The sequence below is a fragment of the Schistocerca nitens genome, chromosome 12 (assembly GCF_023898315.1).
Source record: "Schistocerca nitens isolate TAMUIC-IGC-003100 chromosome 12, iqSchNite1.1, whole genome shotgun sequence".
In the NCBI taxonomy this organism is placed as follows: Eukaryota; Metazoa; Arthropoda; class Insecta; order Orthoptera; family Acrididae; genus Schistocerca; species Schistocerca nitens.
In genome coordinates this window covers 121,978,099-122,002,814 of record NC_064625.1, presented here as the reverse complement: position 1 = coordinate 122,002,814, position 24,716 = coordinate 121,978,099, and the positions used below count along the sequence as shown (strand labels likewise).

The window sequence follows — 24,716 nt, the reverse complement described above, 5'->3', positions numbered from 1 at the left end:
CAGTTGACCATCTAGTTACTTTGTCCTCCCATCTCATGAACGGTTTTCTACGGAAATCCCAGACTGTGACCGTGGGTTTCGATTTGGAGAAGGCCTAAGACACCTGCTGGAGAACTGGTATCCTCCATACTCTAGATGTCTAGAATATTGGCACTTCAGCATATGTCAACTACCGTCACTTAACTCTTCCTCTTTTCAACAGTCCCACTTTTTTCGTGTTCTATTTCATCGCTTTTTATTTCTGTAATGCCTTTTATACGTTATAAGCGCATTACAGATTTCAACTATCGTATCCCCCTTTATTTTACGCTCTTCAATTAATCATTGAAGACTTGTGTCTGCCTACAGACTGTGGTATCGTGTTGAAGGTGCATGGGCAGCTGTACCTGTACACGCCATCCAAGAACTGTTTGACTCAATGCCTAGTCGTATCAAGGCCGTTATTACGGCCGGAGGTAGTTATGGGTACTGATTTCTCAGGATCTATGCACCCAAATTGCGTGAAAATGTAATTACATGTCAGTTCTAGTATAATCTATTTGTCCAATGAATACCCGTTTATCACCAGCATTTCTTCTTGGTGTAGAAATTTTAATGGCCAGTAGTGTACTTGAATGTAAAATTTATCTGCGTAGCTGTATCAGCAACCCATCTTCTTTACTGAGAAGCACATATCAGAGTGTAGTGTTTTGCAGATGCAGTCTATGTTTTAAAGTGGTGTTGTTTGTAGTTGAGGAGGGGGGGGAGGGAAATAGTGAGGGGAGAGGGGAAAGGAGATAGAGAAGAACAGTGGAGAGGTCATGAGTTGAACAAGGGGGATCTCGCTAAAATTATAGAATGCATAATTATGTAAAGCTTCTTGTTCAAGTACCAATAGTATAGAACAGTGAGAGAGTAAAATGTAAACGTCATAAAACAGTAAAATTATAGAATGGAGTGATACGTATTAAGAGTGTGGAAGAAGCCAGGAAGGGCAGGGATGCTATAGGCTTAACAACAGAGGACCATATGCTAAAATTACAAAAAGTAAATTACGTGAAAACTTGTGTTAAAATAGTGGCATGTAAAAGGGATAAAATACTAGACTACAAAACTGGAAATAAAGTAGCAAAAACTGAATTAATGTCTTAAGATATTAAAAATGTGAAACTTTGAGAATATAGAGCTATGAGGTCTTACACTGAAGGCACAAGATTGAAAATAATTTTAAAAAAAGTACATTAAAATATTAAAAGTACAGGCCAAGAACAATTTATGCTCGAAATCGGGGAAAAGTGGGAAATGGCCAGCCAAGACATCTAGTGAACTTACAACACGAACATCTTGTCGCTACTGTACGGCAGTTTGTTTTGAACAGTAGTGATACTGACAAAATGACTCGTGCATATGATGTTATTTATATATATTTGACGATGCAGGTGCTGATTTTGCATTTAACATTTGACGATGCCACTATGGCTGCAGTACAATAGGACTTTGTTTTTATAAAACAGATCTGATGATGCTCATTATAGACCGAAACCGGTAATCTGTTACCAAAAGTTTATGACCATAGACGTAAATTAAAGGATACTTATTGTATATACGATTCACTGTTTTATTCGCGACAATGTCGCAGCTTGTGGAAGCTCTGGTTATTTCAGTTTATCCAGGTCCCATCTGTTTAATTTAGTATCTTTTCGCCATTTCTTCAGTTTTAATCTACAGTTCATAATCAATAAATTGCAGTTAGTCAAGATCTGTCCCTGGAAATTTATTACAATTTAAAATCTGGTTCTAAAATCTGTCTTGCCATTAGATCAACAGTCTGAAACTTTCCGGTGTCTCCATGTCTGTTCCAGGTATGCAAACTTCTTTCATGATTCTTAAACCAAGTGTTAGAGATGATTAAATTATGCTCTGTGCAAAATTTTGAAAGGTGACTTTCTCTTTCATTTCTTCGCCAATCAGTATTGACATAGAATTAATCCGTCAGGAAGTTTCAGTATTGGCATACTATTTTTCCTTCTCTTCCTTTTCCTGCTATCGAATTCCAGCCCTCCATGGCAAATTTTCATCTCCTTTAGTTATCTGAGTAATTTCTTCCATCTCATCATACATTTCTTCAATCTCTTTACCATCTGCAGAGCTATTGGCATATAAACTTGTACTATTGTGGTAGACGTGGGCTTTGTGTCTATCTTGGCTATGATAATGTGTTCACTATGTTGTTCATAGTAGTTTACCGGTATTCCTATTTTCTTATTCATTATTAGACCTACTCCTGCCTTAGCCCTATTTGACTTTGTATTCACCTGGCCAGAATTCCTGTTCCTCCTGCCACTGAACTTCACTAATTCCCACTATATCTAACTTCAACCTACCCACTTCCCTTTTTAAATTTTCTAACCTACCTACCCAATTAAGGGATCTAACATTCCACACTCCGATCCATAGAATACCAGTTTTGTTTCTCTGATGAGATCCTCCTGTGTAGTCCCCCACCTGGAGACCCAAATGGACAACTATTTTACCACCGGAATATTTTACCCAAGAGGACCCATCATCATTTAACCATACAGTAGAGGTACATGCCCTCAGGAAAAGCTACAGCTGTAGTCTGGCAGGACCAGCACAGCTAGGCCATTTTGATTGCTATTACAAGGCCAGATCAGTCAATGATCCAGACTGTTGCTCCTGCCACTACTGAAAAGGCTGCTGCCCCTCTTAAAGATGCACATGTTTTTCTGTCCTCTCCGTTGTGGTTGAGCCTACAGGATGGCTGTCCGTATCGTTGAGGCATGCAAGCCATCCCACTGACAGCGAGGTTCATGGTTCATGGGGGGCCTTAGTGCTTCACAGTATAGTTATTCCGACACATTATTTGTTGTAAATAATGCACTGCATGCAAGTCACTCCACTGACGGCAAGGTGTATGGTTCGTGGAAGTGGCTTCCTGCTTCACAGTATAATTATTACCACACATTATTTGTTGTAAATAATACACTGCATTTCAAAAAGACACAATGATGCACATATTAAAGTAGCAGAAGAAAGCACAACAGTAATTGCTGCACATTGTTGTCGTTATCAGAAGAAGGGGTGCACAATAGTGCAACTAAAACTTTTGAAAATTTACTCAGTGATATAAAATATGTGACAGAGAGCAAAGTAAAATTTGGAAAGAAACTGTAACTCCTTGAAAACTTTTTCTATTCTGTAGAAGAATTTCCGGTATTGTCATGTGTACAAGGTGGCGGGCAGGAATTACTCTCATCTGGATATTTATTAATAATAAATAAAAAACACTTATAAATGTTCAGCAAGTTGCCATATTTACAAATTAATTTTGGATGTGAATGTAAAATGATATGCTCCACACCATTAAGATTTATCGTGCTAATGATACATGGAACGTGAAGCTAACAAATGAAGTACACTGAAAGTTTGAATATAAATGGCTTCTTTCACAATTTTTAGTGTATTGTTAAATTACATGATGCATCTTGGATGCTGCGGGTCCATCTTCAGGTGCAAATGGCGTAATACATAATTTACATTTGTTCTTGAGGGAATTGAAATACATTTTCCTGTTATGAAGAGGTTACGCCTTACGTTTTGTATTTCGTGAACTGAGTGCAAAAAGTATATGAGAAACAGTGGAAAAAATAATGAAAAATCTATTACACAAACAAGGAAGGACATTTTTAATCATTTGAGGACAGCGTATGTTGGTTTACTCATTCTCTCATTGCACATCACACCACTAGAGACACAAATTTGATTATGCCATTTGAAAAATACTTCGCAGTGTAATTTAAGCTGACGTGATCAGAGATGCAAGGTATCACATAGGGTTAGAGATCTGTTGTCAAATGCAAGGAATAAGTTTAAAGTAAGTCTTTAAAATTACTAAAATAATTATGGCTAGCGAAATCGACATAGACTCAGGCTTTTCATTTTGTGGAGGTATATGCCTGGTGTTCTAACTAGCTCGCATTGTAAGAGTAGATAACTAGATATTCAATAGCACTGAAGCGTATAAAATACCATGCACAAGTTGTCTTGCTTAATATATAGGGAAAACTGGCAGATGTTTCAAAACCTGTTTCCAAGAACATACATGCTCTCAGACTCAACCACTCTGAAAAATCGGGTGTTGCACAACAAATGCTACAAATGAAACACATTATCAACAGGATAGAAGAAAATTTGGTGGTACTACACAATGAAGCCAATGATAAAACCATAAATCTGTTTGAATAGCTGGAAATATACCTCCACAAAGTCAGAGAACCAGTATCCATGTTACATTAAGACAGATTTCGCTAGTGATAATTATATTAGTTATTTGAAAGACTTATTTTATATGTATTCCGAGCATAAGTTAAAACTCAGATCTCTGACAATATGAGGTAGACTTAATCTTTGATTATATTAGGCTAAACTACATCTGTGAAACGTTTTTAAAATGTGTAAACAAATTTCTGTCTTGAGTGATGTGATATGTGATGACAAAATGTGTAAACCTACATGTGCTGTCCCCAAAACGTTAAAAATTTTCTTCCTTGTTTGTTAAGTTTTTTATTGTCTAGTCTACTGTTCCTCACATTTTTCACGCTTCATTCACAAAAGCTAACATGCAACTTTCTCATAAACGGAAAATGTATTTCACCTCACTCAAGAGGAAATTTAAATTGTGTGTTAGGCGATTTGTACGTGAAGATGGACCCACAGGTTTCGAAATACATCATGTAATTTAATAAAACTTGAAAAAATTGTGATCGAGTGAAAATTTATTCAAACTTTCTGTGTGCTGAATACAATCACTTTCATAGCCCCTACATATAGATAATTTAAGTAACTAACATTTTCTTGCTGTGCTGATACTGCAAATGGCAAACTACCGGCTGTTACGTTTATCTGTAAGGTGTGCAGCTCTACTATATGGCTTCATACCTTTTGATAAAATATTCCAGAGGTAAACTAGTTATCTGGGACAAACAAAAGTAGCATTACACAGACAAGAGAGCGGAATATTAGATCACTTAATCGGGAAGGTAGGACAGAGAATTTAAGGGAAATACTCGTATATGAAGATGGTATGTGTTCTTGCGGACAGTCCAAAAGAACAGATACCATCCTCATACAGTTAAGGCTAAGCGGCCATTGACCTCCTTATTCTCTGCTGGATGCACACGCATTGCCCGAACTCTTACGGGACTCGGTAAGATTGTCTGCCGCGAGTAATGAGTGTAATGGGCAGGGGCACTACGAATGTAGTGTGAGGGCACTAAGTTGGGAATGTGGGTCTCACGGGGAGCGTGCAAGGGATAAGTCCCTGCAGTCGCACTATCCTCTGTGCCTTCGGTGTCTCAGATGGATAGAGCGTCTGCCATGCAAGCAGGAGATCCCAGGTTCGAGTTCCGGTCGGGGCACACATTTCCAACTGTCCCCGTTGATGTATATCAACGCCTGTCGACAGCGTAGGGTCTTGATTTAATTATCATTTAAGGGAAATGGTCAGCTTGAAGTTAGATATGCTGGGAATTATTGAAGTGCAATAGCTGGAAGAACAAGAGTTCTGGTGAGGTGAGAACAGAGTTATCAACACCGAACACTCCACATTGGAATAGATCTAATAATGTATCAGAAAATGGGAATAAAGGTAAGCTACGAGGACCTGCATAGTGAACACATTATTAAATCCAAGATAGACTCGAAATCACACCCACCAAAGTAATAAAAAAGTTCACATACAAGCCAGGCCCTCAGATGATGATTCAGAGAGTGTATGAGGAGATAAAAAGATACATATAGTTAATGAAGACAAAAATTAATGGTCATAGACTGGAATTGGATAGTGAGAAAAAGAATAGAGAGATGGTAGGACAACATGTACTAGGGTAAGGCGTGAAGGAGCAAGCTGTCTGGTAGAATTTTTCTGAATCGACCGTATATTGCGCTAACACGGTGTAAAGAGTATAAATCGACGAAGAACATAAAAGAATGTCTCAGGACGGCAAAGGAGAAAAAGGACCCAGTTTCCATGTTGGGAATATAACACACATCATGCACATGTGGGAAAGTTATGTTGGTTTGCCTGGACGACCAATCAACACCAGAATCGCAGAAGATAAGTGGTAATGCAGGTTGTGGCAGGTGGAGCAACAGGCCATGGCGAAGCATGTGTTATGTGAAAGTGACCACGTAGTAATTCTCTGACACGGTAGTTCTTGCTGTAGAGAAGAGCTTTTACACTCACTTTTTTAGAGAATTTAAAGAAACACACAAACATGAGAACAGCTTCAACAACGAAGAAGAAAGCCTCATCGTGAACTGATCAGATTCCCGTGCTGCAGCCGACTGCCGGCCGCGGTGGTCTCGCGGTTCTAGGCGCGCAGTCCGGAAGCGTGCGACTGCTACGGTCGCAGGTTCGAATCCTGCCTCGGGCACGGATGTGTGTGATGTCCTTAGGTTAGTTAGGTTTAAGTAGTTCTACGTTCTAGGGGACTGATGACCACAGCAGTTGAGTCCCATAGTGTTCAGAGCCATTTGAACCATTTTGCAGCCGACTGTTGCAGGTACCAAGGGAACGGCACGTAAATGATGACTGAAAAGCCACTGGACGTTGGACCGCATTCGTATAATCAACGGCTGCGAGCTCGTTTCCAGTCCCCAATGGAAGGTGAAGCTTTGACGGTGCCAGTCACTCGTGCTGGCGAAACATCAGAAAAACTATGAAACCATCGTCGGCTGAAGAACCCGAGACAGAAGCCATCAGGCTGAAGATCATATTGCTTAAAACACAAGGCACAGTAGAAACCCGTGGATAACGTAGGAGATACACTACTAGCCATTAAAATTGCTGCACCAAGAAGAAATGCAGATGATAAACGGGTATTCATTGGACAAATACATTATACTAGCACTGACATGTTATTACATTTTCACACAATTTGGGTGCGTAGATCCTGAGAAATCAGTATCCAGAACAACCACCTCTGGCCGTAATGACGGCCTTGATACGTCTGGGCATTGAGTCTAACAGAGATTGAATGGCGTGTACAAGTACAGCTGCCCATGCAGCTTCAACACGATACCACAGTTCATCAAGAGTAGAGACTGGCGTATTGTGACGAGCCAGTTGTTCTGCCACCATTGACCAGATGTTTTCAATTGGTGAGGAATCTGCAGAATGTGCTGACCAGGGCAGCAGTCGAACATCTTCTGTATTCAGAAAGGCCCGTACAGGGCCTGCAACATGCGGTCGTGCATTATCCTGCTGAAATGTAGGGTTACCCGGGGATCGAATGAAGGGTAGAGCCACGGGTCGTAACACATCTGAAATGTAACGTCCATTGTTCAAAGTGCCGTCAATGCGAACAAGGTGACCGAGACGTGTAACTAATGGCTCCCCATACCATCACTTCTTGTGATACGCCAGTATGGCGATGACGAATACACGCTTATAATGTGCGTACACCGCGATGTCGCCCAACACGGATGCCCCCCAGGGGGTCCACAACTCTTTTGTGGATACGTGCGTGGCGAGCAGGGGGCCCCGAGCCATTGCAGCCTTCTTTCTGTTCCCGGGCTGCATTTCCTTTTCCTTCCCCTCCTTTCCCCTCGCCCTCTCCTCTCCCACTATTGGTGTCCTTGCTTATGTTGGCCCCGCTATCCTCCTGGTTCTGTTGGTTTTACACTCCGGCTTTGTTGCGTAATCATCTCCTCCTTTTGGCATTCCTTGGTCCCCCTCTGGGGTTTGACCTCCATTCCAAAATTTCTCTTCCGTAGTGTGAGCCATTTGGGGAAGAGCACCTTACCTAGTGTCTCCGACGCGCGCCCTCCTAGTACATTCCACCTTTTCTTTCACGTCGTTGTCTGATGCTAGGGTGCATAGCCAGCACGGTAGCCAGCCCGTGTGGTGGGGTCGCTATGTACCCTTTTGGTTGAGCCCCCTGAACACACAGGGATCACACTTCTGATACCTGAGCTGTGACCTCCTCATGCATGCCTTGGAGTGGTTGCTCGTCATCCTGGAGCATCGGAACTCCCGGCAATGGCCGCCGTGCCAGACGGCCCTTGCTGTGGCTGGGTGGCGCCCGTGAGGAGAGCCCCTGATCGGAGTGGGTGGTATCAGGGTGGACGCTATGCAGATGAAACGCATACGGGTCCAAAACTCTGGCCGTTCTTCTGCGGCCGTCTCTCTGCGTGGTACTGATTCCTCAAGTGCTGCTTCTCTTGCCCCTTCGGCCTTCCCTTCCCTGGCTACCCCCTGGGAAGAGGGTCAGGCCCGTCGTCTAGGGGCAAAACCTTTCCCCCGTTATCTAGTTTGCACCAGGACTGATGGAGATACTTTCACCAGTGTTAAACCTTTATTCTTTGTGGAACACATTGAAGACAAGTTCGGTGAAGTGGACTCCCTGAGCAAGATGCGGTCGGGTTCGTTGCTGATAAAAACCGCTTCAGCTGCCCAATCTGCGGCCCATCGTGCCTGTACCCATCTTGGCACAATTCCTGTGTCCATTACCCCTCACCAGTCTCTAAATATGGTACAAGGTGTGATTTTTCACAGGGACCTCATCCTTCAAACTGATGAGGAACTTCGGGACAATCTCGGACGGCAGGGTGTTCACTTCGTTCGGCGTGTTCAGAAGGGTCCTAAAGATAATCGTATTGATACTGGTGCCTTTATCCTGGCCTTTGAAGGGGATACCCTTCCTGAGAAAGTTAAGATTATGGTCTATCGCTGTGATGTGAAGCCGTACATCCCACCTCCTATGCGGTGTTTTAAGTGCTTGCGTTTTGGCCACATGTCTTCTCGCTGTTCCCGGGACCCTCTCTGTGGTGACTGTGGACGTCCACTCCATGAGGGGAGTCCCTGTGTTCCCCCTCCTGTATGTGTAAATTGTCATGGTAGTCATTCTCCACGTTCACCAGATTGCCCAGTCTATAAGAAAGAAAAAAAGATACAGGAGTATAAGTCCCTCGATCGTTTAAGCTATACAGAGGCCCGTAAGAAATATGCACGACTGCACCCTGTGTCCATGCCATCTAGTTATGCCTTGGTTATATCTTCACCCCTTCCTCCCCCTTCCTTACCCCCATCCCGGACCCCACTCCTCCCCCCTCCCCTGCATCTCCCACACCTTCTTCTCTGGGCGCTGCTCCCCCTCCCCAGCCGGAGAAGTGTCCCACTCCTTCGGCGTCTGCCGGTCAAGGGCGCCTCTCCCGGGATGCCCCTTCCCGGCACCTTCCAGGTCAAAGGTCTGCTGCCGCGCGGCGACCGCGAGAGCCGCGGTCTGTCGGCCCCCAGGTCGCCCGGTCTCTTTCTGTTCCTGATCTTGCTGCAGCTGGCTCCTTTATGCCACACAGCCCTCCTCGATCTCAGCCTGAAAAGAAGAAGAAACATAAGTCCCGGGACAAAGAGCCTCTGGTGTCACCGGAGGTCCCTTCCCCGACTTCACAACCGGATTCTGACCTGTCATTCATGGATGTCGCCCCCTCCTTGTCGGTGACGGGTGGGGACCCGGCGGTATGACTGGATTTAGCGTGTTCAGCTCTCATTTAAACCATCGTTCTGTGGTTCTCCAATGGAATTGTAATGGCTGCTATCGTCACCTTCCGGAATTGAAATCCCTTCTTTCGTCCTACTCTGCAGCTTGTGTGGTTCTCCAGGAATCTCATTTTACTGATGCTCACTCACCGACCCTCCGTGGGTTCCGTGTTTTCTGTCGAAATCGGGTCGGACCCTTGCGGGCTTCTGGTGGCGTTTGTATGTTGGTCCGTACAGACATTGCTAGCACGTGGATTCCTCTCCAAACTACATTGGAAGCGGTTGCTGTTAGGGTACACTTAGACTCTGCAGTCACGGTTTGCAATCTTTATCTCCCTCCTGACAGGACTCTTACACCTGCTGCCTTAACCACCCTTCTTCAGCAACTTCCTCCTCCCTTCCTCCTCCTTGGGGATTTTAATGCTCATCATCCTTTGTGGGGCAGTGCCTTTCCATCTAGACGAGGTCTTCTTATAGACCAATTTATTGCAGACCACGACCTGTGCCTTCTTAATGATGGCTACCCTACTCATTTCAGTGCCGGTCATGGTACCTTTTCTGCCATTGATCTTTCTCTTTCTTCTCCCTTTCTCCTCCCTTCATTACACTGGTCGCCACACGACGACCTTTGTGATAGTGACCATTTCCCGTTGATTATCACGCTCCCTTCCCGCTCCCCGATGGACAGGTTACCTCGTTGGTCTTTCCACCGCGCCGATTGGCCTCTATACACTGCACAGGTCGCGTTTTCTCCCTCTTTGTCGGGTTGTATTGATGACGTCCTACGTGACGTGTCTGACGCGATTGTTCGCGCTGCTAACCTTGCTGTCCCGCGCTCATCTGGACCATTTCGTCGCCGGCAAGTCCCGTGGTGGAGTACGGCCATTACCATTGCCATCCGTGATCGCCGTCGAGCTTTGCAACACTTTAAGAGGCACCCATCCGTAGCCAGCCTTACTACCTTTAAACGCCTTCGCGCTAAAGCCCGTTATTTAATCAAACAGAGCAAGCAGATATGTTGGGAACGATTCGTTTCTTCCCTTGGTTCCACTGTCCCTCTGTCACGGGTATGGGCTACACTTCGCTCTCTCCGAGGTTGCCATCGGCAGTCCACCCTACCAGGCCTTCACCTCCCAGATGGCATTTGTACGGACCCATTAGTTATCGCAGAACATCTTGAGACCCATTTTGCAGTGGCATCAGCGTCAGCCTCCTATCCAGCTGCTTTCCTTCATCAAAAACAGCAGGCTGAAGCTCTCATCTTATGTTTCGCCACTTGTGAGTCAGAATCTTATAACGAACCTTTTACTGAATGGGAATTTCTTTCTGCTCTATCTTCTTCTCATGATACGGCCCCTGGCCCAGATTCCATTCATAACCAACTGCTTCAACATCTCAGTGCTCCACAATGGCAACATCTTCTTTGGGTGTTTAACCGTATCTGGCTCCAGGGTGACTTCCCTTCTCAGTGGAGGGATAGCATTGTGGTTCCTGTCCTTAAGCCTGGTAAGAACCCCCTATCTGTTGACAGCTATCGGCCAATTAGTTTGACCAATGTTGTTTGTAAGTTACTTGAACAGATGGTAGCCCGTCGGCTCACTTGGGTCCTCGAATCTCGGGATCTATTGTCCCCTTACCAGTGTGGCTTTCGAGAGGGACGATCTCCAATCGATCATTTACTTCGCTTGGAATCCGCAGTTCGGCAGGCTTTTTCCCAGCGCCGCCATTTGGTTGCAGTGTTTTTTGACCTTCGCAAGGCCTATGACACGGCCTGGCGCTATCACATCTTACTAACCCTTCATCAGTGGGGTCTTCGGGGCCCACTCTCGACTTTTATCCGCCAGTTCCTGATCCATCGGTCATTCAGAGTTCGAGTTGGTACTGCTTTTAGTTCTCCACGGACCCAGGAGACGGGCATCCCACAGGGTTCTGTCTTGAGTGTCCTTCTTTTCCTCATTGCTATCGATGGACTTGTGGCCTCTGTCGGTCCCTTGGTCGCCCCTGCCCTGTATGTGGATGATTTCTGCATTTGGGTTAGTTCCTCCTCGATGGCATCTGCAGAACGGCAGCTCCAGGTGGCTATACGGCGTGCCTCTGCATGGACCCTCTCACACGGGTTTCAATTCTCTCCTTTAAAATCGCGGGTGGTCCACTTCTGTCGCCATACTATGGTCCACCCTGATCCAGAGCTCTATCTCGCTGCACAACGATTGCCTGTGGTTTCACAGTTTCGTTTCCTGGGTCTTCTTTTCGACAACAAGCTCACTTGGTTGCCCCATATCAGACTCCTGAAGGTAGGATGTTTCCGTAAACTCAATGTCCTTCGCTTCCTTGCCCACTCCTCTTGGGGTGCGGACCGTTCCCTCCTCCTCCGTCTTTATCGTGCTCTAGTTCTGTCTCGTTTGGACTATGGTTGTCAAGTTTATGGTTCAGCTGCTCCTTCCACACTGCACGTGCTGGATCCAGTCCACCATCGTGGTATCCGTTTGGCCACCGGTGCCTTCCCTACTAGCCCTGTTGATAGTCTCCTGGTTGAAGCTGGGATCCCACCCCTTTCTGTTCGGCGGTCCCAGCTTCTGGTGTCTTATGCCCTCACTATCCGTTCTTCTCCCACTCATCCTTCCTATTCTATCCTGTTCCCAGACCATGGACGTCGCCCACCCGACTCCCGCCCTCGGGCGGGTTTACCGGTTGGGCTGCGCCTTGCGTCTCTTTACCGTGATTTTCAGCTTCCTTCTTTGTCCTGTCTTCCTCGCTCCCTCCCCTCCACCCCTCCTTGGTTAGTTCCTCGGCCTCGAATTCGGATGGATCTCCGCCGCGGTCCGAAAGATTCCATCCCCCCGGTGGTGTTCCGTTCCTTTTTCCGCAAAATTTTATGGGAGTTTCGGGATGCTGTTGTTTTTTACACTGATGGCTCTAAATCTGCTGATCATGTTGGGTATGCCTTCACGTCCTCTGTTGGAACGGAAAATCATCTGCTGCCACCTACATGTGGGGTGTTTACTGCGGAATTGATGGCAATTTCCCGGGCCCTTACTTTTATTAAACAATCCCAACACAACCGCGTTTTGTTATGTACGGACTCGATGAGTGGCCTTCTTGCTATTGACCGGTGTTTTTCGCGCCATCCCTTGGTCTCTGCCATCCATGACCATCTCGCTGATATTCACCGTGCTGCTTGTTCCATTGACTTCCTATGGGTCCCTGGCCATGTGGGTATCCCAGGAAATGAGCTCGCTGATCGTTTGGCTGGGGGAGCAGTTACTTACCCCCCGTTTTCTGTAACCCCTCCTGCAGCGGATTTACGGCTTCACATCAAATTCCACTTCGCACAGTCATGGGCCAATTCTTGGGAGGCTACTCCACTGTCTAATAAACTTCGTGCACTTAAGGTGACACCAGGCCCATGGCGTTCTTCCTTTCGCCTCTCCCGAAAGGACTCGACCACACTGTGTCGTCTCCGCATTGGCCATACCAGGCTGACCCATGGTTTTCTTTTGCGTGATGAGCCACCCCCGCTATGTGGTTGTGGAGCCTTCCAGTCAGTGGCCCACATTTTGGTTGAATGCCCCCTTCTTTCGGCTCTGCGTGCTAAGTACAGACTCCCCCACACTTTACCTTTGATGTTGGCTGACGATTCCCGGATGGTCTCTCTGGTTCTCGGTTTCCTCCGGGAGAGTGGTTTTTATTCTCAGTTTTAAGGTTTTTAATCTCTCTGGTGTTGGGGCAGGGCGGTGAGTGTTTGGGTGTCTCCCACTGTAGGCAGTGTTCAGAGATTCCCGATTCACCTACCTGACCGGAATCCTCTTTTCTTCCCCTTTTAATCTTTTTTACCCTTTTTTTTAAGGCTTGGTTAGTCTTTTTATTCCCATACGTATTTTCTGCATTATAGCAGTTGTACCTTTTAAGTCACAGGTGGTCTTGCCTATGCTGCTTCAGCATAGTGTTGGGTTCGTTCTCTTGCCGACTTCCCTCATTTGTTTTTACCAAAGACAACGTGACTGCCCTTTTACGTTTTTCCCTTTTTCCGTTTTATTGTTCTGACTTTTCTGAGATGTCCCGTTAGCAGAATGGAGTATATTTGAAACAAGGGACTGATGACCTCGCTGTTTGGTCCCTTAAACCTCAAACAACCAACCAACCTAACACGGATGCGACCTTCATGATGCTGTAAACAGAACCTGGATTCATCCGAAAAAATGACGTTTTGCCATTCGTGCACCCACGTTCGTCGTTGACTACACCATCGCAGGCTCTCCTGTCTGTGATGCAGCGTCAAGGGTAACCGCAGCCGTGGTCTCCGAGCTGATAGTCCGTGCTGATGCAAACGTCGTCGAACTGTTCGTGCAGATGGTTGTTGTCTTGCGAACGTCCCCATCTGTTGACTCAGGTATGGAGACGTGGCTGCACGATTCGTTACAGCCATGCGGATAAGATGCCTGTCATCTCGACTGTTAGTGATACAAGGCCGCTGGGATCCAGCACGGAGTTCCGTATTACCCTCCTGAACCCACCGATTCCATATTCTGCTAACAGTCATTGGATCTCGACCAACGCGAGCAGCAATGTCGCGATACGATAAACAGCAATCGCGATAAGCTACAGTCGGACCTTCATCAAAGACGGAAACGTGATGGTACGCATTTCTCCTCCTTACACGAGGCATCACAACAACGTTTCACCAGGCAACGCCGGTCAACTGCTGTTTGTGTATGAGAAATCGGTTGGAAACTTTGCTCATGTCAGCACGTTGTAGGTGTCGCCACCGGCGCCAACCTTGTGTGAATGCTCTGAAAAGCTAATCATTTGCATATCACAGCATCTTCTTCCTGTCGGTTAAATTTCGCGTCTGTAGCACGTAATCTTCGTGGTGTAGCAATTTTAATGATCAGTAGTGTATTTAGTTGGCGATGAGTGAAAATTAAAAAAATGCATCATAAGAATAACAGGGATTATAGATATGTAAAAACGAGACTGGCAGTTACTCCTAAACAGCTGGGTTGGAGTAGCTAGAGGGCAAATACTGGACTGTAGATATATGCTTAAATATGAGAAACATAGATGCTGTCAATTGGAGAAAAATGCAGCAGCTGTGTTAATATCAAGAGCTTAGATGTAACCCGTTACTAAGCAGAGGAGAGAAAGCTGAAAGTGGGAAGAATTTGTAGTGTGTCTGCATAAGAAGGCTAAACCTGAGAAGCATACGGTAGAATTAGAAGAGGAGGTGAGATGGAAAGCATGATACAGTGATAAGAACTTGACAGAGTTCTGAAAGACCCACGTGGAAGTGAGACCCCTTCAGTAGACGAATTGCTGAGATCCTTGGGGGAGCAGCCTTGACAAAGTTATTCCGCCTGGTGTGCAGCATACGGTTGCACAAAAATATGCTAAGACCGCAAGAAATGTGTGCTTGAACAGGAATGCAGATGCTGGCTAACCCTGCAGGCTGCTCTTTTGTATTTGAGCACAAACGGCACCTGTCTAATTTTCTCAATTTATTGCAAGTGTCAGTCGAGATCAGAATAGTATTCTGTATAGTTGTGAATGAATTGTGTCGGAGGTAAGTGAACTCAAATGTAGGTAAAATGTTGATGCAGAGATAGAGAAAGTGTATGAGGATATTGAAAGGATAATACAATATGTAAAGGGGGATGAAAATCTAATAGTGTTGGGGGGCTGGAATGTAGTCGTAGAGGAAGGAGTAGAAGAAAATTTCATAGGAGAATATGGACTTGGGACAAGGAATGAGAGAGGTGAAAGATTAACTGAGTTCTGTAATAGACTTCAGCTAGTAATAGCGAATACTCTGTTCATGAATCACAAGAGGAAGAGGTATACTTGGAAAAGGCTGGGTGATACGGGAAGATTTCAGTTAGATTATATCATGGTCAGAAAGAGATCGCGAAATCAGCTACTGGATAGTAAGGCATAACCAGGAACAGACTCCAAAATCAGATACTGGATTGTAAGGTGTATCCAGGAGCAGATATAGACTCAGATCACAATATAGTAGTGATGAAGAGTAGGCTGAAGTTTAAGACATTAGTCGGGAAGAATCAATACGCAAAGAAGTGGGATACGGAAGTACTAAGGAATGACGAGATAAGTTTGAAGTTCTCTAGCGCTATAGATACAGCAATAAGGAATAGCGCAGTAGGCAGTACAGTTGAAGAGGAATGGACATCTCTAAAAAGGGCCATCACAGAAGTTGGGAAGGAAAACATAGGTACAAAGAAGGTAGCTGCAAAGAAACCATGGGTAACAGAAGAAATACTTAAATTGATCGATGAAAGGAGGAAGTACAAAAATGTTCCGGGAGACTCAGGAATACAGAAATACAAGCGGTGAGGAATGAAATAAATAGCAACTGCATGGAAGCCAAGACGAAACGACATTATGAAAAATGTGAAGAAATTGAAAAAGAAATGATTGTTGGTAGGACTGACTCAGCATGCAGGAAAGTCAAAACGACCTTCGGTGACATTAACAGCAAGCGTGATAACATTAGAAGTGCAATGGGAGTTCCACTGTTAAATGCAGAGGAGAGAGCGGATAGGAGGAAATAATACACTGAAAATTTCTATGAGGGGGAAGATTTGTCTGATGTGACAGAAGAAGAAACAGGAGTCGATTTAGACGAGATAAGGGACCCGGTATTAGAAAGAATTTAAGAGCTTTGGAGAACTTGAGACCAAATGAGGCAAAAGGGATAGATAACATTCCAACAGAATTTCTAAAATCATTGGGGGAAGTAGCAACAAAATCACTATTCACATCGGTGCGTAGAAATGATGAGTCTGGCGACATACCATCTGGCTTTCGGAAAAAACATTATCCACACAATTTCGAAGATGGCAAGAGCCGACAAGTGCGAGAATTATCGCAGAATCAGCTTAACAGATCCTGCATCCAAGTTGTTTGCAAGAATAATATACAGGAGAATGGCAAAGAAAATTGAGGATGCGCTACACGACGATCAGTTAGGCATTAGGAAAGATAAAGGCACAAGAGAGGCAATTCTGACGTTGAGATTAATAATGGCAGCAAGACTGAAGAAAAATCAAGAACGTTCATGGAATTTGTCGACCTGGAAAAAGCGTTTGACGATGTAAAATGGTGCAAGATGTTCGAAATTCTGAGAAAAATAGGTGTAAGCTATAGGGAGAGACGGTTCATATACAACATGTACTACAGCCAAGAAGGAATAATAAGAGTGGACAACCAAGAACGAAACGCTCATATTAAAAAGAGTGTACGTAGTCTTTCGCCTCTGTTCAGTCTGTACATCGACGAAGCAATGATGGAAATAAAAGAAAGGTTCAGAAGTGGAATTAAAGTTCACGGTGAAAGGATATCAATGATACGATTAGCTGATGACATTGTTATCCTGAGTGAAAGTGAAGAAGAATTACATGATCTGCTGATCGGAATGAACAGTCTAATGAGTACAGAGTATGGTTTGAGAGTAAATCGAAGAAAGACGAAGGTAATGAGAAGTAATGGAAATGAGAACAGCGAGAAACTTAATATTAGGATCGATGGTTACGAAGTAGATGAAGTTAAGGAATTCTGCTACCTAGGCAGTAAAATAACCAATGACGGACGGAGCAAGGAGGACATCAAAAGCAGACTAGCATGACAAAAAAGGGCATTCCTGGCCAAGAGAAGTCTACTAATATCAAATATAAGCTTTAATTCGAGGAAGAAATTTCTGAGAATGTACGTCTGGGGTACATCATTGTATGACAGTGAAACATGGACTATGGGGAAACCGTGGCAGAAGAGAATCGAAGCATTTGAGATGTGGTGCTACAGACAAATGTTGAAAATAGGTGGACTGATAAGGAAAGGAATGAGGAGGTTCTGTGCAGAATCAGAGAGGAAAGGAATATGTGGAAAACACTGATAAGGAGAAGGGACAGGATGATAGGACATCTGTTAAGACATGAGGGAATGACTTCCATAGTAGTAGAGGGAGCTGTAGAAGGCGAGAACTGTAGAGGAAGACAAAGATTGGAATACATCCAGCAAACAATAGAGGACATAGGTTGCGAGTGCTACTCTGAGATGAAGAGGTTGGCCCACTTCATGGCGGGCCGCATCAAACGAGTCAGAAGACTGATGACAAAAAAACACGAAAGGGAAATCGTAGTTTAGAAGTGGGTGAGGCTGGTGTGCATCCTATCCCCGATATTATTCAGTCTGTACGTTGAGCAAGCTGTGACGGAAACTAAGTAGAAATTTGGAAAGGGGATTAAAGTATACGGAGAAGAGATAGAAATTTTGAGTTACGCCAATGACTATTTACGTTAGAGACAGCAAAGAACTTTGTTAATATCTCGAAAGGAGATGCATGTAAACAAAAGAAAAACAAGAGTAATGGAATGTAGTCGATTTAAATCACATGAACCCAAGGGAATTCGATTAGGAAAGGTATTTCTGAGAATGAGGAATTTGTTAGCATCTGATATAAACTTCAGTTTTCAGAAGACTTTTCTGTAGGTATTTGTTTGGAGTGTAACCGTATGGGGATTGAGACGTGAACGATAAGCAGTTCAGACAAAAAGAGAACAGAAGGTTTTGAAAAGTGGTCTATACAAAAATACTGAAAATTGCATTACAACATCAAGTAGCAGATGTGGAAGTACTGAATCGAAATGGGGAAAAGAGAAATTTGTGGCACAACTTAACTAAAAGAAGAGTCGATTGGACACGCCCTGAGGTGTCAAGGAATTATCAGTTTGATAATGGAAGGAAGTGTGGGCAGAAAAAGTGTAGGAGGAGATCAATGCTTGAATACAACAGGCACATTGAAATAGATGTAGGGATGTATGTTGCAGTAGGAAGAGGCTCACACAGGATAGTGGCCCGCTACACATCAGGTGGTCGGATGAATCGTGAATGTTGCTACACCAAGTTGATAAACAAATCGTGATAAGTGGGCATCCACGCAAATTGTTGATTGAAACACGCACTGCGTAACAGGTGCATGATGAAGGTGGCAGTATTATGTTGTGGGGAGAAGCCACCTGGGCTTTGACGTACGGTAGAAATTGAAGGCGCATTTATAGCTGTGGAGCGCATGTATATTTCTGCAGACCAGTTTCATCGTGCCGTGTTTTATCTCTCTCTCTCTCTCTCTCTCTCTCTCTCTCTCTGACAGCGATGGCATCTTCCAGCATGGTAACTGCCCATGTCATAAGGCCATAATCGTGTAACAGTGATTTGAGGAAAAAGTTAATGAAATCATTTTTCTGTCTCAGCCACAAAATTCACCTGATCTGAAAATTATGTAACACTTCTGGGATGCTGTAAGGCTTTATCTCCGCACCCACAAACCGCCGACCCATTATGTACGTTAAATGCGTGACATCACTGCACTTATCACATTTGAGTCAACCTGATGAATAATCCATACTTGAAAGACGAGAAAGCTGCTCGTGACATACCGATACACAACGAACGAACTAGAGCTAGTCCATTGAATTATACACCTATACCATTCCTGTCTACTTGCACTTGGATTCTTTAAGATCTACGATAAATCAAAGGAAACAACGTATTGACTCATTCGTAAGGTGTCACCCTCGTGTCACGCAACTGGTTCTTTATCTACACAAAGTAATGAGTTTTATCGACAGGGAATCTGAAGTTGATTTCATATTCCTAGATGTTTGGCACCATGTCTCACAAGCGACTTCCAATCAAATTCCGTGGCTATAGAGTATCACTTCAGTTGTGTGACTGGACTAGTTATTTAGTTTAGATAGGTCACAGTTCGTAGTAATTGGCGGGAAGTCATCGATTGAGATGTAAGTGATAGCTGTAGTTCTAGAAGAAGGTGTTAGAGATCATCTACCATTGTTAATTTATATCAGTGATTTAGAAGAAAATCTGAGCAATCCTTTTAGAATTTTTACAGATGCCTTCGTTTACCTTCTAGTAAAGCCAATCAGAACATCAATACAAATTAAAAAATGATTTACACAAAATATCTTCATGGTACAGAAAATGGTAATAAACCCTGAGCAACAAAAAGTGTGAGGTCCTCGTCCTGAGTACTACAAAGTTTGTTACATTTCAGTTACACACAAAATCATACAAATTTATAAATTGCCAGTTCAGCTAAGAATAAATTACAATTACTAAGAACTTAAATTGGAGCCATCACATAGAAAATGTTATGGGTAAAGTGAGCAAAAGGCTATGTTTCACAGGCAGAACACAGAATATGTAACAAATCTGTCGGCTGGACTGCCCACACTACACTTCCACGGCCTGTTCTGGAGTATTTCTACGTGGTATGGGACATTCATTAGATAGGAATGATGGAGAGCATTGCAAATATTCAAAGAAGGGCAGCTAGTTTTGTATTATCTCAAATAAGGGAGAGAGTCTCATGGATATGATAAGCGATTAGTGATTTCAGTCATTAAAATATGAGTTTTAATTATTGTGAGATGTTTCCACTAAATTTTAATCACTAACATTCTACTTAGAACCTGGAAATATTTTGTTGACTACCACTCATACAGCGAGAAGTGACAAAATTAGGAAAATCAGAAGATGGACAGAAAGATTTGTTTTCATTTTTCCACATACTATTTGACAGTGGAATGGTTGAGAAAGTCTGAAAGATGTTCTATCAATTCTCTGTCATGCAGTTAAGTGTGAACTGCAGAGTAGTGATGCAGATGTGAGTAAATTATTTGTAACGTATAACTGTACTAAAGATCAAACATAGGCCTTACACATTACACAGGAGTATAGAAGGGTAAAGGTGGCACCAACAGAAAATTTATTACACAAGGACGGACCACAGCATCGGACAAAAGAAGCAATTATCCAACACATTTATAAGCATTCTTCCACTCTGTACGTGAATCCAGAGACAAACAGGGCTACAGGAGGCCATCATTACAGGCGGTATTACTGCAGGACAGAGCGACAGCATAACACTCTCTTTCACCAAATAAGGTATTTGTGAGATGATCAAATCAGTTTCAAAAATAAGGCAGCAAGCATTGATGGAATAACTTTGGAATTTTTTGAGCAGCTGTTAGAGATAAGAGGCAGAAGATTTACATGTATATATATATTAAGATTTATAGTTGAACACAAATTTCCTAGAGATTTTATTAACCGACCAGAGCTGTTAATCCCAAAGAACTAATACAGATCATCACTGCATGATTATAGATTGATAATTTTACTGATTACAGGAGGCAGTTGTATCTATTGATATCATATACATGTATATATTCTATGTCATCTCAGTCTACAAATTACAACTAATCTAATATTTGTGGACTTTGACAACATATACAATGTTTTATTATGGTTACGTGCAAACAGGATTTAACAAATAGGTGACAGATTTATAATGGACGAGGCCTGCAAAATCAACATTAATGGACGGATTACACCTCCATTATCAATAAAAAACGTGATTCAACATTGATGGCTGCTGTCAGCGACGTCACAAGCAACTGACATTGCAACCAAGCCTCAAAACATTACAGGGAGTCTAGGCTTCCAACATGACGATGATAGGTAAGGAAAATGACCTGAAATCAGTCTCACGATCAACAAGAAGGAAGATTTTAAAAAAAGCAAACAAATTTTAACAGTATATGTCTAAGCGACATTGCCATATCAGAAAGAATTTGACTAAATTGTTTCCTGGTAATCAGTGGCTTTGACGGGTGTGTGTGTCAAGAAATTTTCCTTACATACCAAGAGATGTGATTAGATTTCTGTATTTTGCTATTCATCTGTGCCGTATCACCGCCATTGATGGCAGGTATATTGAACATGTCATAATCTACATCTGAATATCTGTAGTGAGGTTCACATGTTGAATAAAGTGTGTGTGCATCATATTTTGTAACTAATTTGTTTTTTTTTCATACAGTTCAGTAATTCTAACCCGGTATGTTGGAAATGACATCAATGGGTAACTGTACAGTACAGACCTTGCAAAATTTTATAGGAAAACACTTTGTGCAGATCTAATTGGGATATTCTTGTGCAATACATAGTTAATTTAGTTTTTAAGATACAAAATGTGTGTGGTCGATAGCAGTACACTTCAGATTTTGCAGCATCACGAAGACAAATGTGTACTGGAGTAATATCCAGTGAGTGAGTGAATCATTGGGTTTTTGAGAGCACAAATTTCCCAAAAAACTATTCCAGAAAGTGCACAGTGTTTAGCTGAGCATGCAGTAACACCATCTAGTTGAAGCCATCACTGGTTGCTTTCGTTAACTGGCCAGTGAATTAATTCACGAATCATTATACAATAATGTTCACTGTACACGATTTCTTCAAAAAATAATGGGCCAATAAGGCACTGTCTGGATATTTCTACCCACACTCCAATTATGATCGTCCGCAGCTCGTGGACTCGCGGTCGCGTTCTCGCTTCCCGAGCACAGGGTCCTGGGTTCGATCCCTAGTGGGGTCAGGGATTTTCACCTGCCTCGAGATGACTGGGTGTTTGTCTTGTTATCATCATTTCATCATCATTCATGAGAGTGGCGAGATTGGACTGAGCAAAGGTTGGGAAATTGTACAGGCGCTGATAACCGCACAGTTGAGCGCCCCACAAACCAATCATCATCATCATCATCATCATCATCACCATCGTCATCCAATTATGATCATGCAGTAAGGTTTCAAGTGCACCATGAGGAACCTCCATTGACCATAATTGTGTGTATTGTGTGTTAACATGGCTAGAGAGGTAGGATCAGGCCTTGTCTATGTAGAAGGTGCAATCAAGAACATCAGTGGCATTGCTCTCCACAAAACAAGTATCCCGTTTGGAATAATGGATTCACTTTTCATGATTTGCACCTTTCCGTCACACCCAGCTGCCACTTAATATGGAGACAATTTCAGTTTTTACCTAGCCCCTTTATGCATGTTTGGAAGTGTGATATCTTTTCCTAGTGGCATCTTGTACCCTGATTTATCGGGGCTGTGCTGCATAGTCAGAAATATCCTACAACTTCTGTTCGTTTAGTTTAGGAGGTTTTGTAGTTTGTTCAGCATCTGACACTCTCTCAAAATTTCTCAGCCAGCACGATGAGGAACAGCTGTTTCCAGGAATTTTTCAGGAAATGACTACTGCACTAAATCTATTTATCATCTTGTTGAAACAAATGCTCAACAAGAAAAATAAATTCCTAAGTTAAGAGCACACTAATTTAAAAACACATTGGACATCTAAACACTGTAAATTGTATTCAGCATCGCTTATCAACTTATTCAACCTGTTTTATCAACTTAACCAAAATATGGGAAATTAAAAAACTGTTACATATTTATGAAGAAAGAGTTCTGCCAACTTGTGTTCACCCAGATTTATTTCAAATTTCCAATGAAACCTACATCTGTAGTCTGCAGTCTTCTGCACAGTGACTTTACGATTTCATTGTAGAACAAAGAGGAAGGTAGAATTAATATTGTCACCAGGCAAATATGTTTTAAGAAGTGGTCATAGTTCTGCTTCCATGGTACTTTTGTTCACCAGAAGTGTGTGTTTGTATTCAAATGTGAAAATTTCTCTGCTTTGTGCAGGAGCCTTACTGCAGAGGAAAAGGGCGGGAGGCTGATCGAGGCAGCTAAGGAAGGGGCAATGGAGGAGCTGCGGGCACTACTGGCGGCAGGAGCCGACGTGAGGGCGAGGGACATGTTCTTCGGCAACATGACTGCCCTGCACAAGGCAGCGTGGAAGGGGCAAGTCGAAGCAGCGAGGTGTCTATTGGGTGGTGGGGCAGAGGTCGACGCCAGGGACAGTGACCAGAACACGCCGCTCCACCTTGCTGCTTGGCACGGCCAGCCGGCTATGGTGCGGCTTCTGGTAGCATCCCACGCACACCCCGACGCCAGGAAAAGTAACTGGTGGACACCGCTGCACTACGCGGCAATGAATGGCCAGAGGGAGGCGGCAGCTGCGCTGCTGGAGGCGGGGGCCGATAGGGAGGCCAAGGACAAGAATGGGCGCACACCACTGGACTTCAGCAGAGAAAATAAACACCAGCAGGTGATTGATTACCTTGTTAACTCAAAAGTAACATTTGCACAGAAATCTCTGGCATAAAGCGAAAAAGACACTTTGCTAAATGTATCTTCGTTATTTTTAAAATAAACAACATAAAAAAGTGAATCTTGCAGTCATTCTTCATATGCATATTTGAGCATCATGTGTAACTATTCTAGTAACATTACAACATGAATGACAATGGGAAATATCTGTAAAATAATGTAAGTAACAAAAGGCACACTTCCTTCCATCGTGAGAAATGTCAATGAAGATAAACTCCATTTTTAATGAACACCACTTTCCTAGTAGATTTGATTACTGAAAAGTGTTTTGTAGGAGCATGTTTGGTGCTATCTGAAACCACTGTAAATTTTGCCATACTTAGATTACTGCCATATACTCTCTATGCTTAGAGTGCCCTTTTATCTGAGATCTGACTGAATTTATTGCTGCATCTGCCATTCAAATTATTCAACAATTATGTCTGTAGTTACAATGAGATATCATTACCAGTATTCACACCACGTTAGTCCTGATCTCTGTTTCAAGAGAGACTTATATTTTAAATTTCTTCAGTATTATTTAGCTTTAACTCTTATACTTTGTATTTGTCTCTGTATTTACTAAGCCATCTTTAGTATGGGTAGGAACTGCGATACCTATGTTCAGATGCAAGATGAGTTGGTGATGCTTCACTCAGCTCCAGGCAGTGTTGGCTTTGCTCACTCAGTTCGAGGCTGTTGCCAATGGCATCACTGCGGGGGCCAACATGGCGATCCGAGGCATATCCAGCACAAGTCATGTGTCGCTGATTGGTCCACTTCTGTGGCTGTCCTGGGTACTGCCCGCACTGAGGTTGAATCCTCATTTGTGGTCAAATGGTACATCATTCTGAGGTGTGGCCAGCAGCAAACCCTTTCTGAGAGGACAATCAGAGGGCTTCCTCAGCTTGTATGATGAACAGGTTTGGGGCACTGTCTGTGGCTCAAGAAGTTTCTGAGCCAGATGAAGTGGTTCAGCCTTTTCCAGAGGATTCGTTTTGGCCTGCAAGGTCTGAGCATTGACCAGAGGGTGGTATTACTGGTACTGTTGAGCTGAAATGTTAGACGTGTAATGAAGCCCATT

The 24,716-nt window shown here is 43.4% G+C and overlaps 1 protein-coding gene across 1 annotated transcript in view; it reads left to right on the top strand.

Annotated features, from left to right (window-relative positions):
• LOC126214948 (poly [ADP-ribose] polymerase tankyrase-1-like) overlaps positions 1–23,648 on the top strand; it is a 40,113-nt gene extending 16,465 nt beyond the window's left edge. The window contains exon 3 of the mRNA XM_049941585.1: positions 23,126–23,648. Within this exon, the coding sequence (XP_049797542.1) occupies positions 23,126–23,648 (523 nt within the window). The remainder of the gene's footprint in view (positions 1–23,125) is intronic.
• The last annotated feature ends 1,068 nt before the right edge of the window (positions 23,649–24,716 follow it).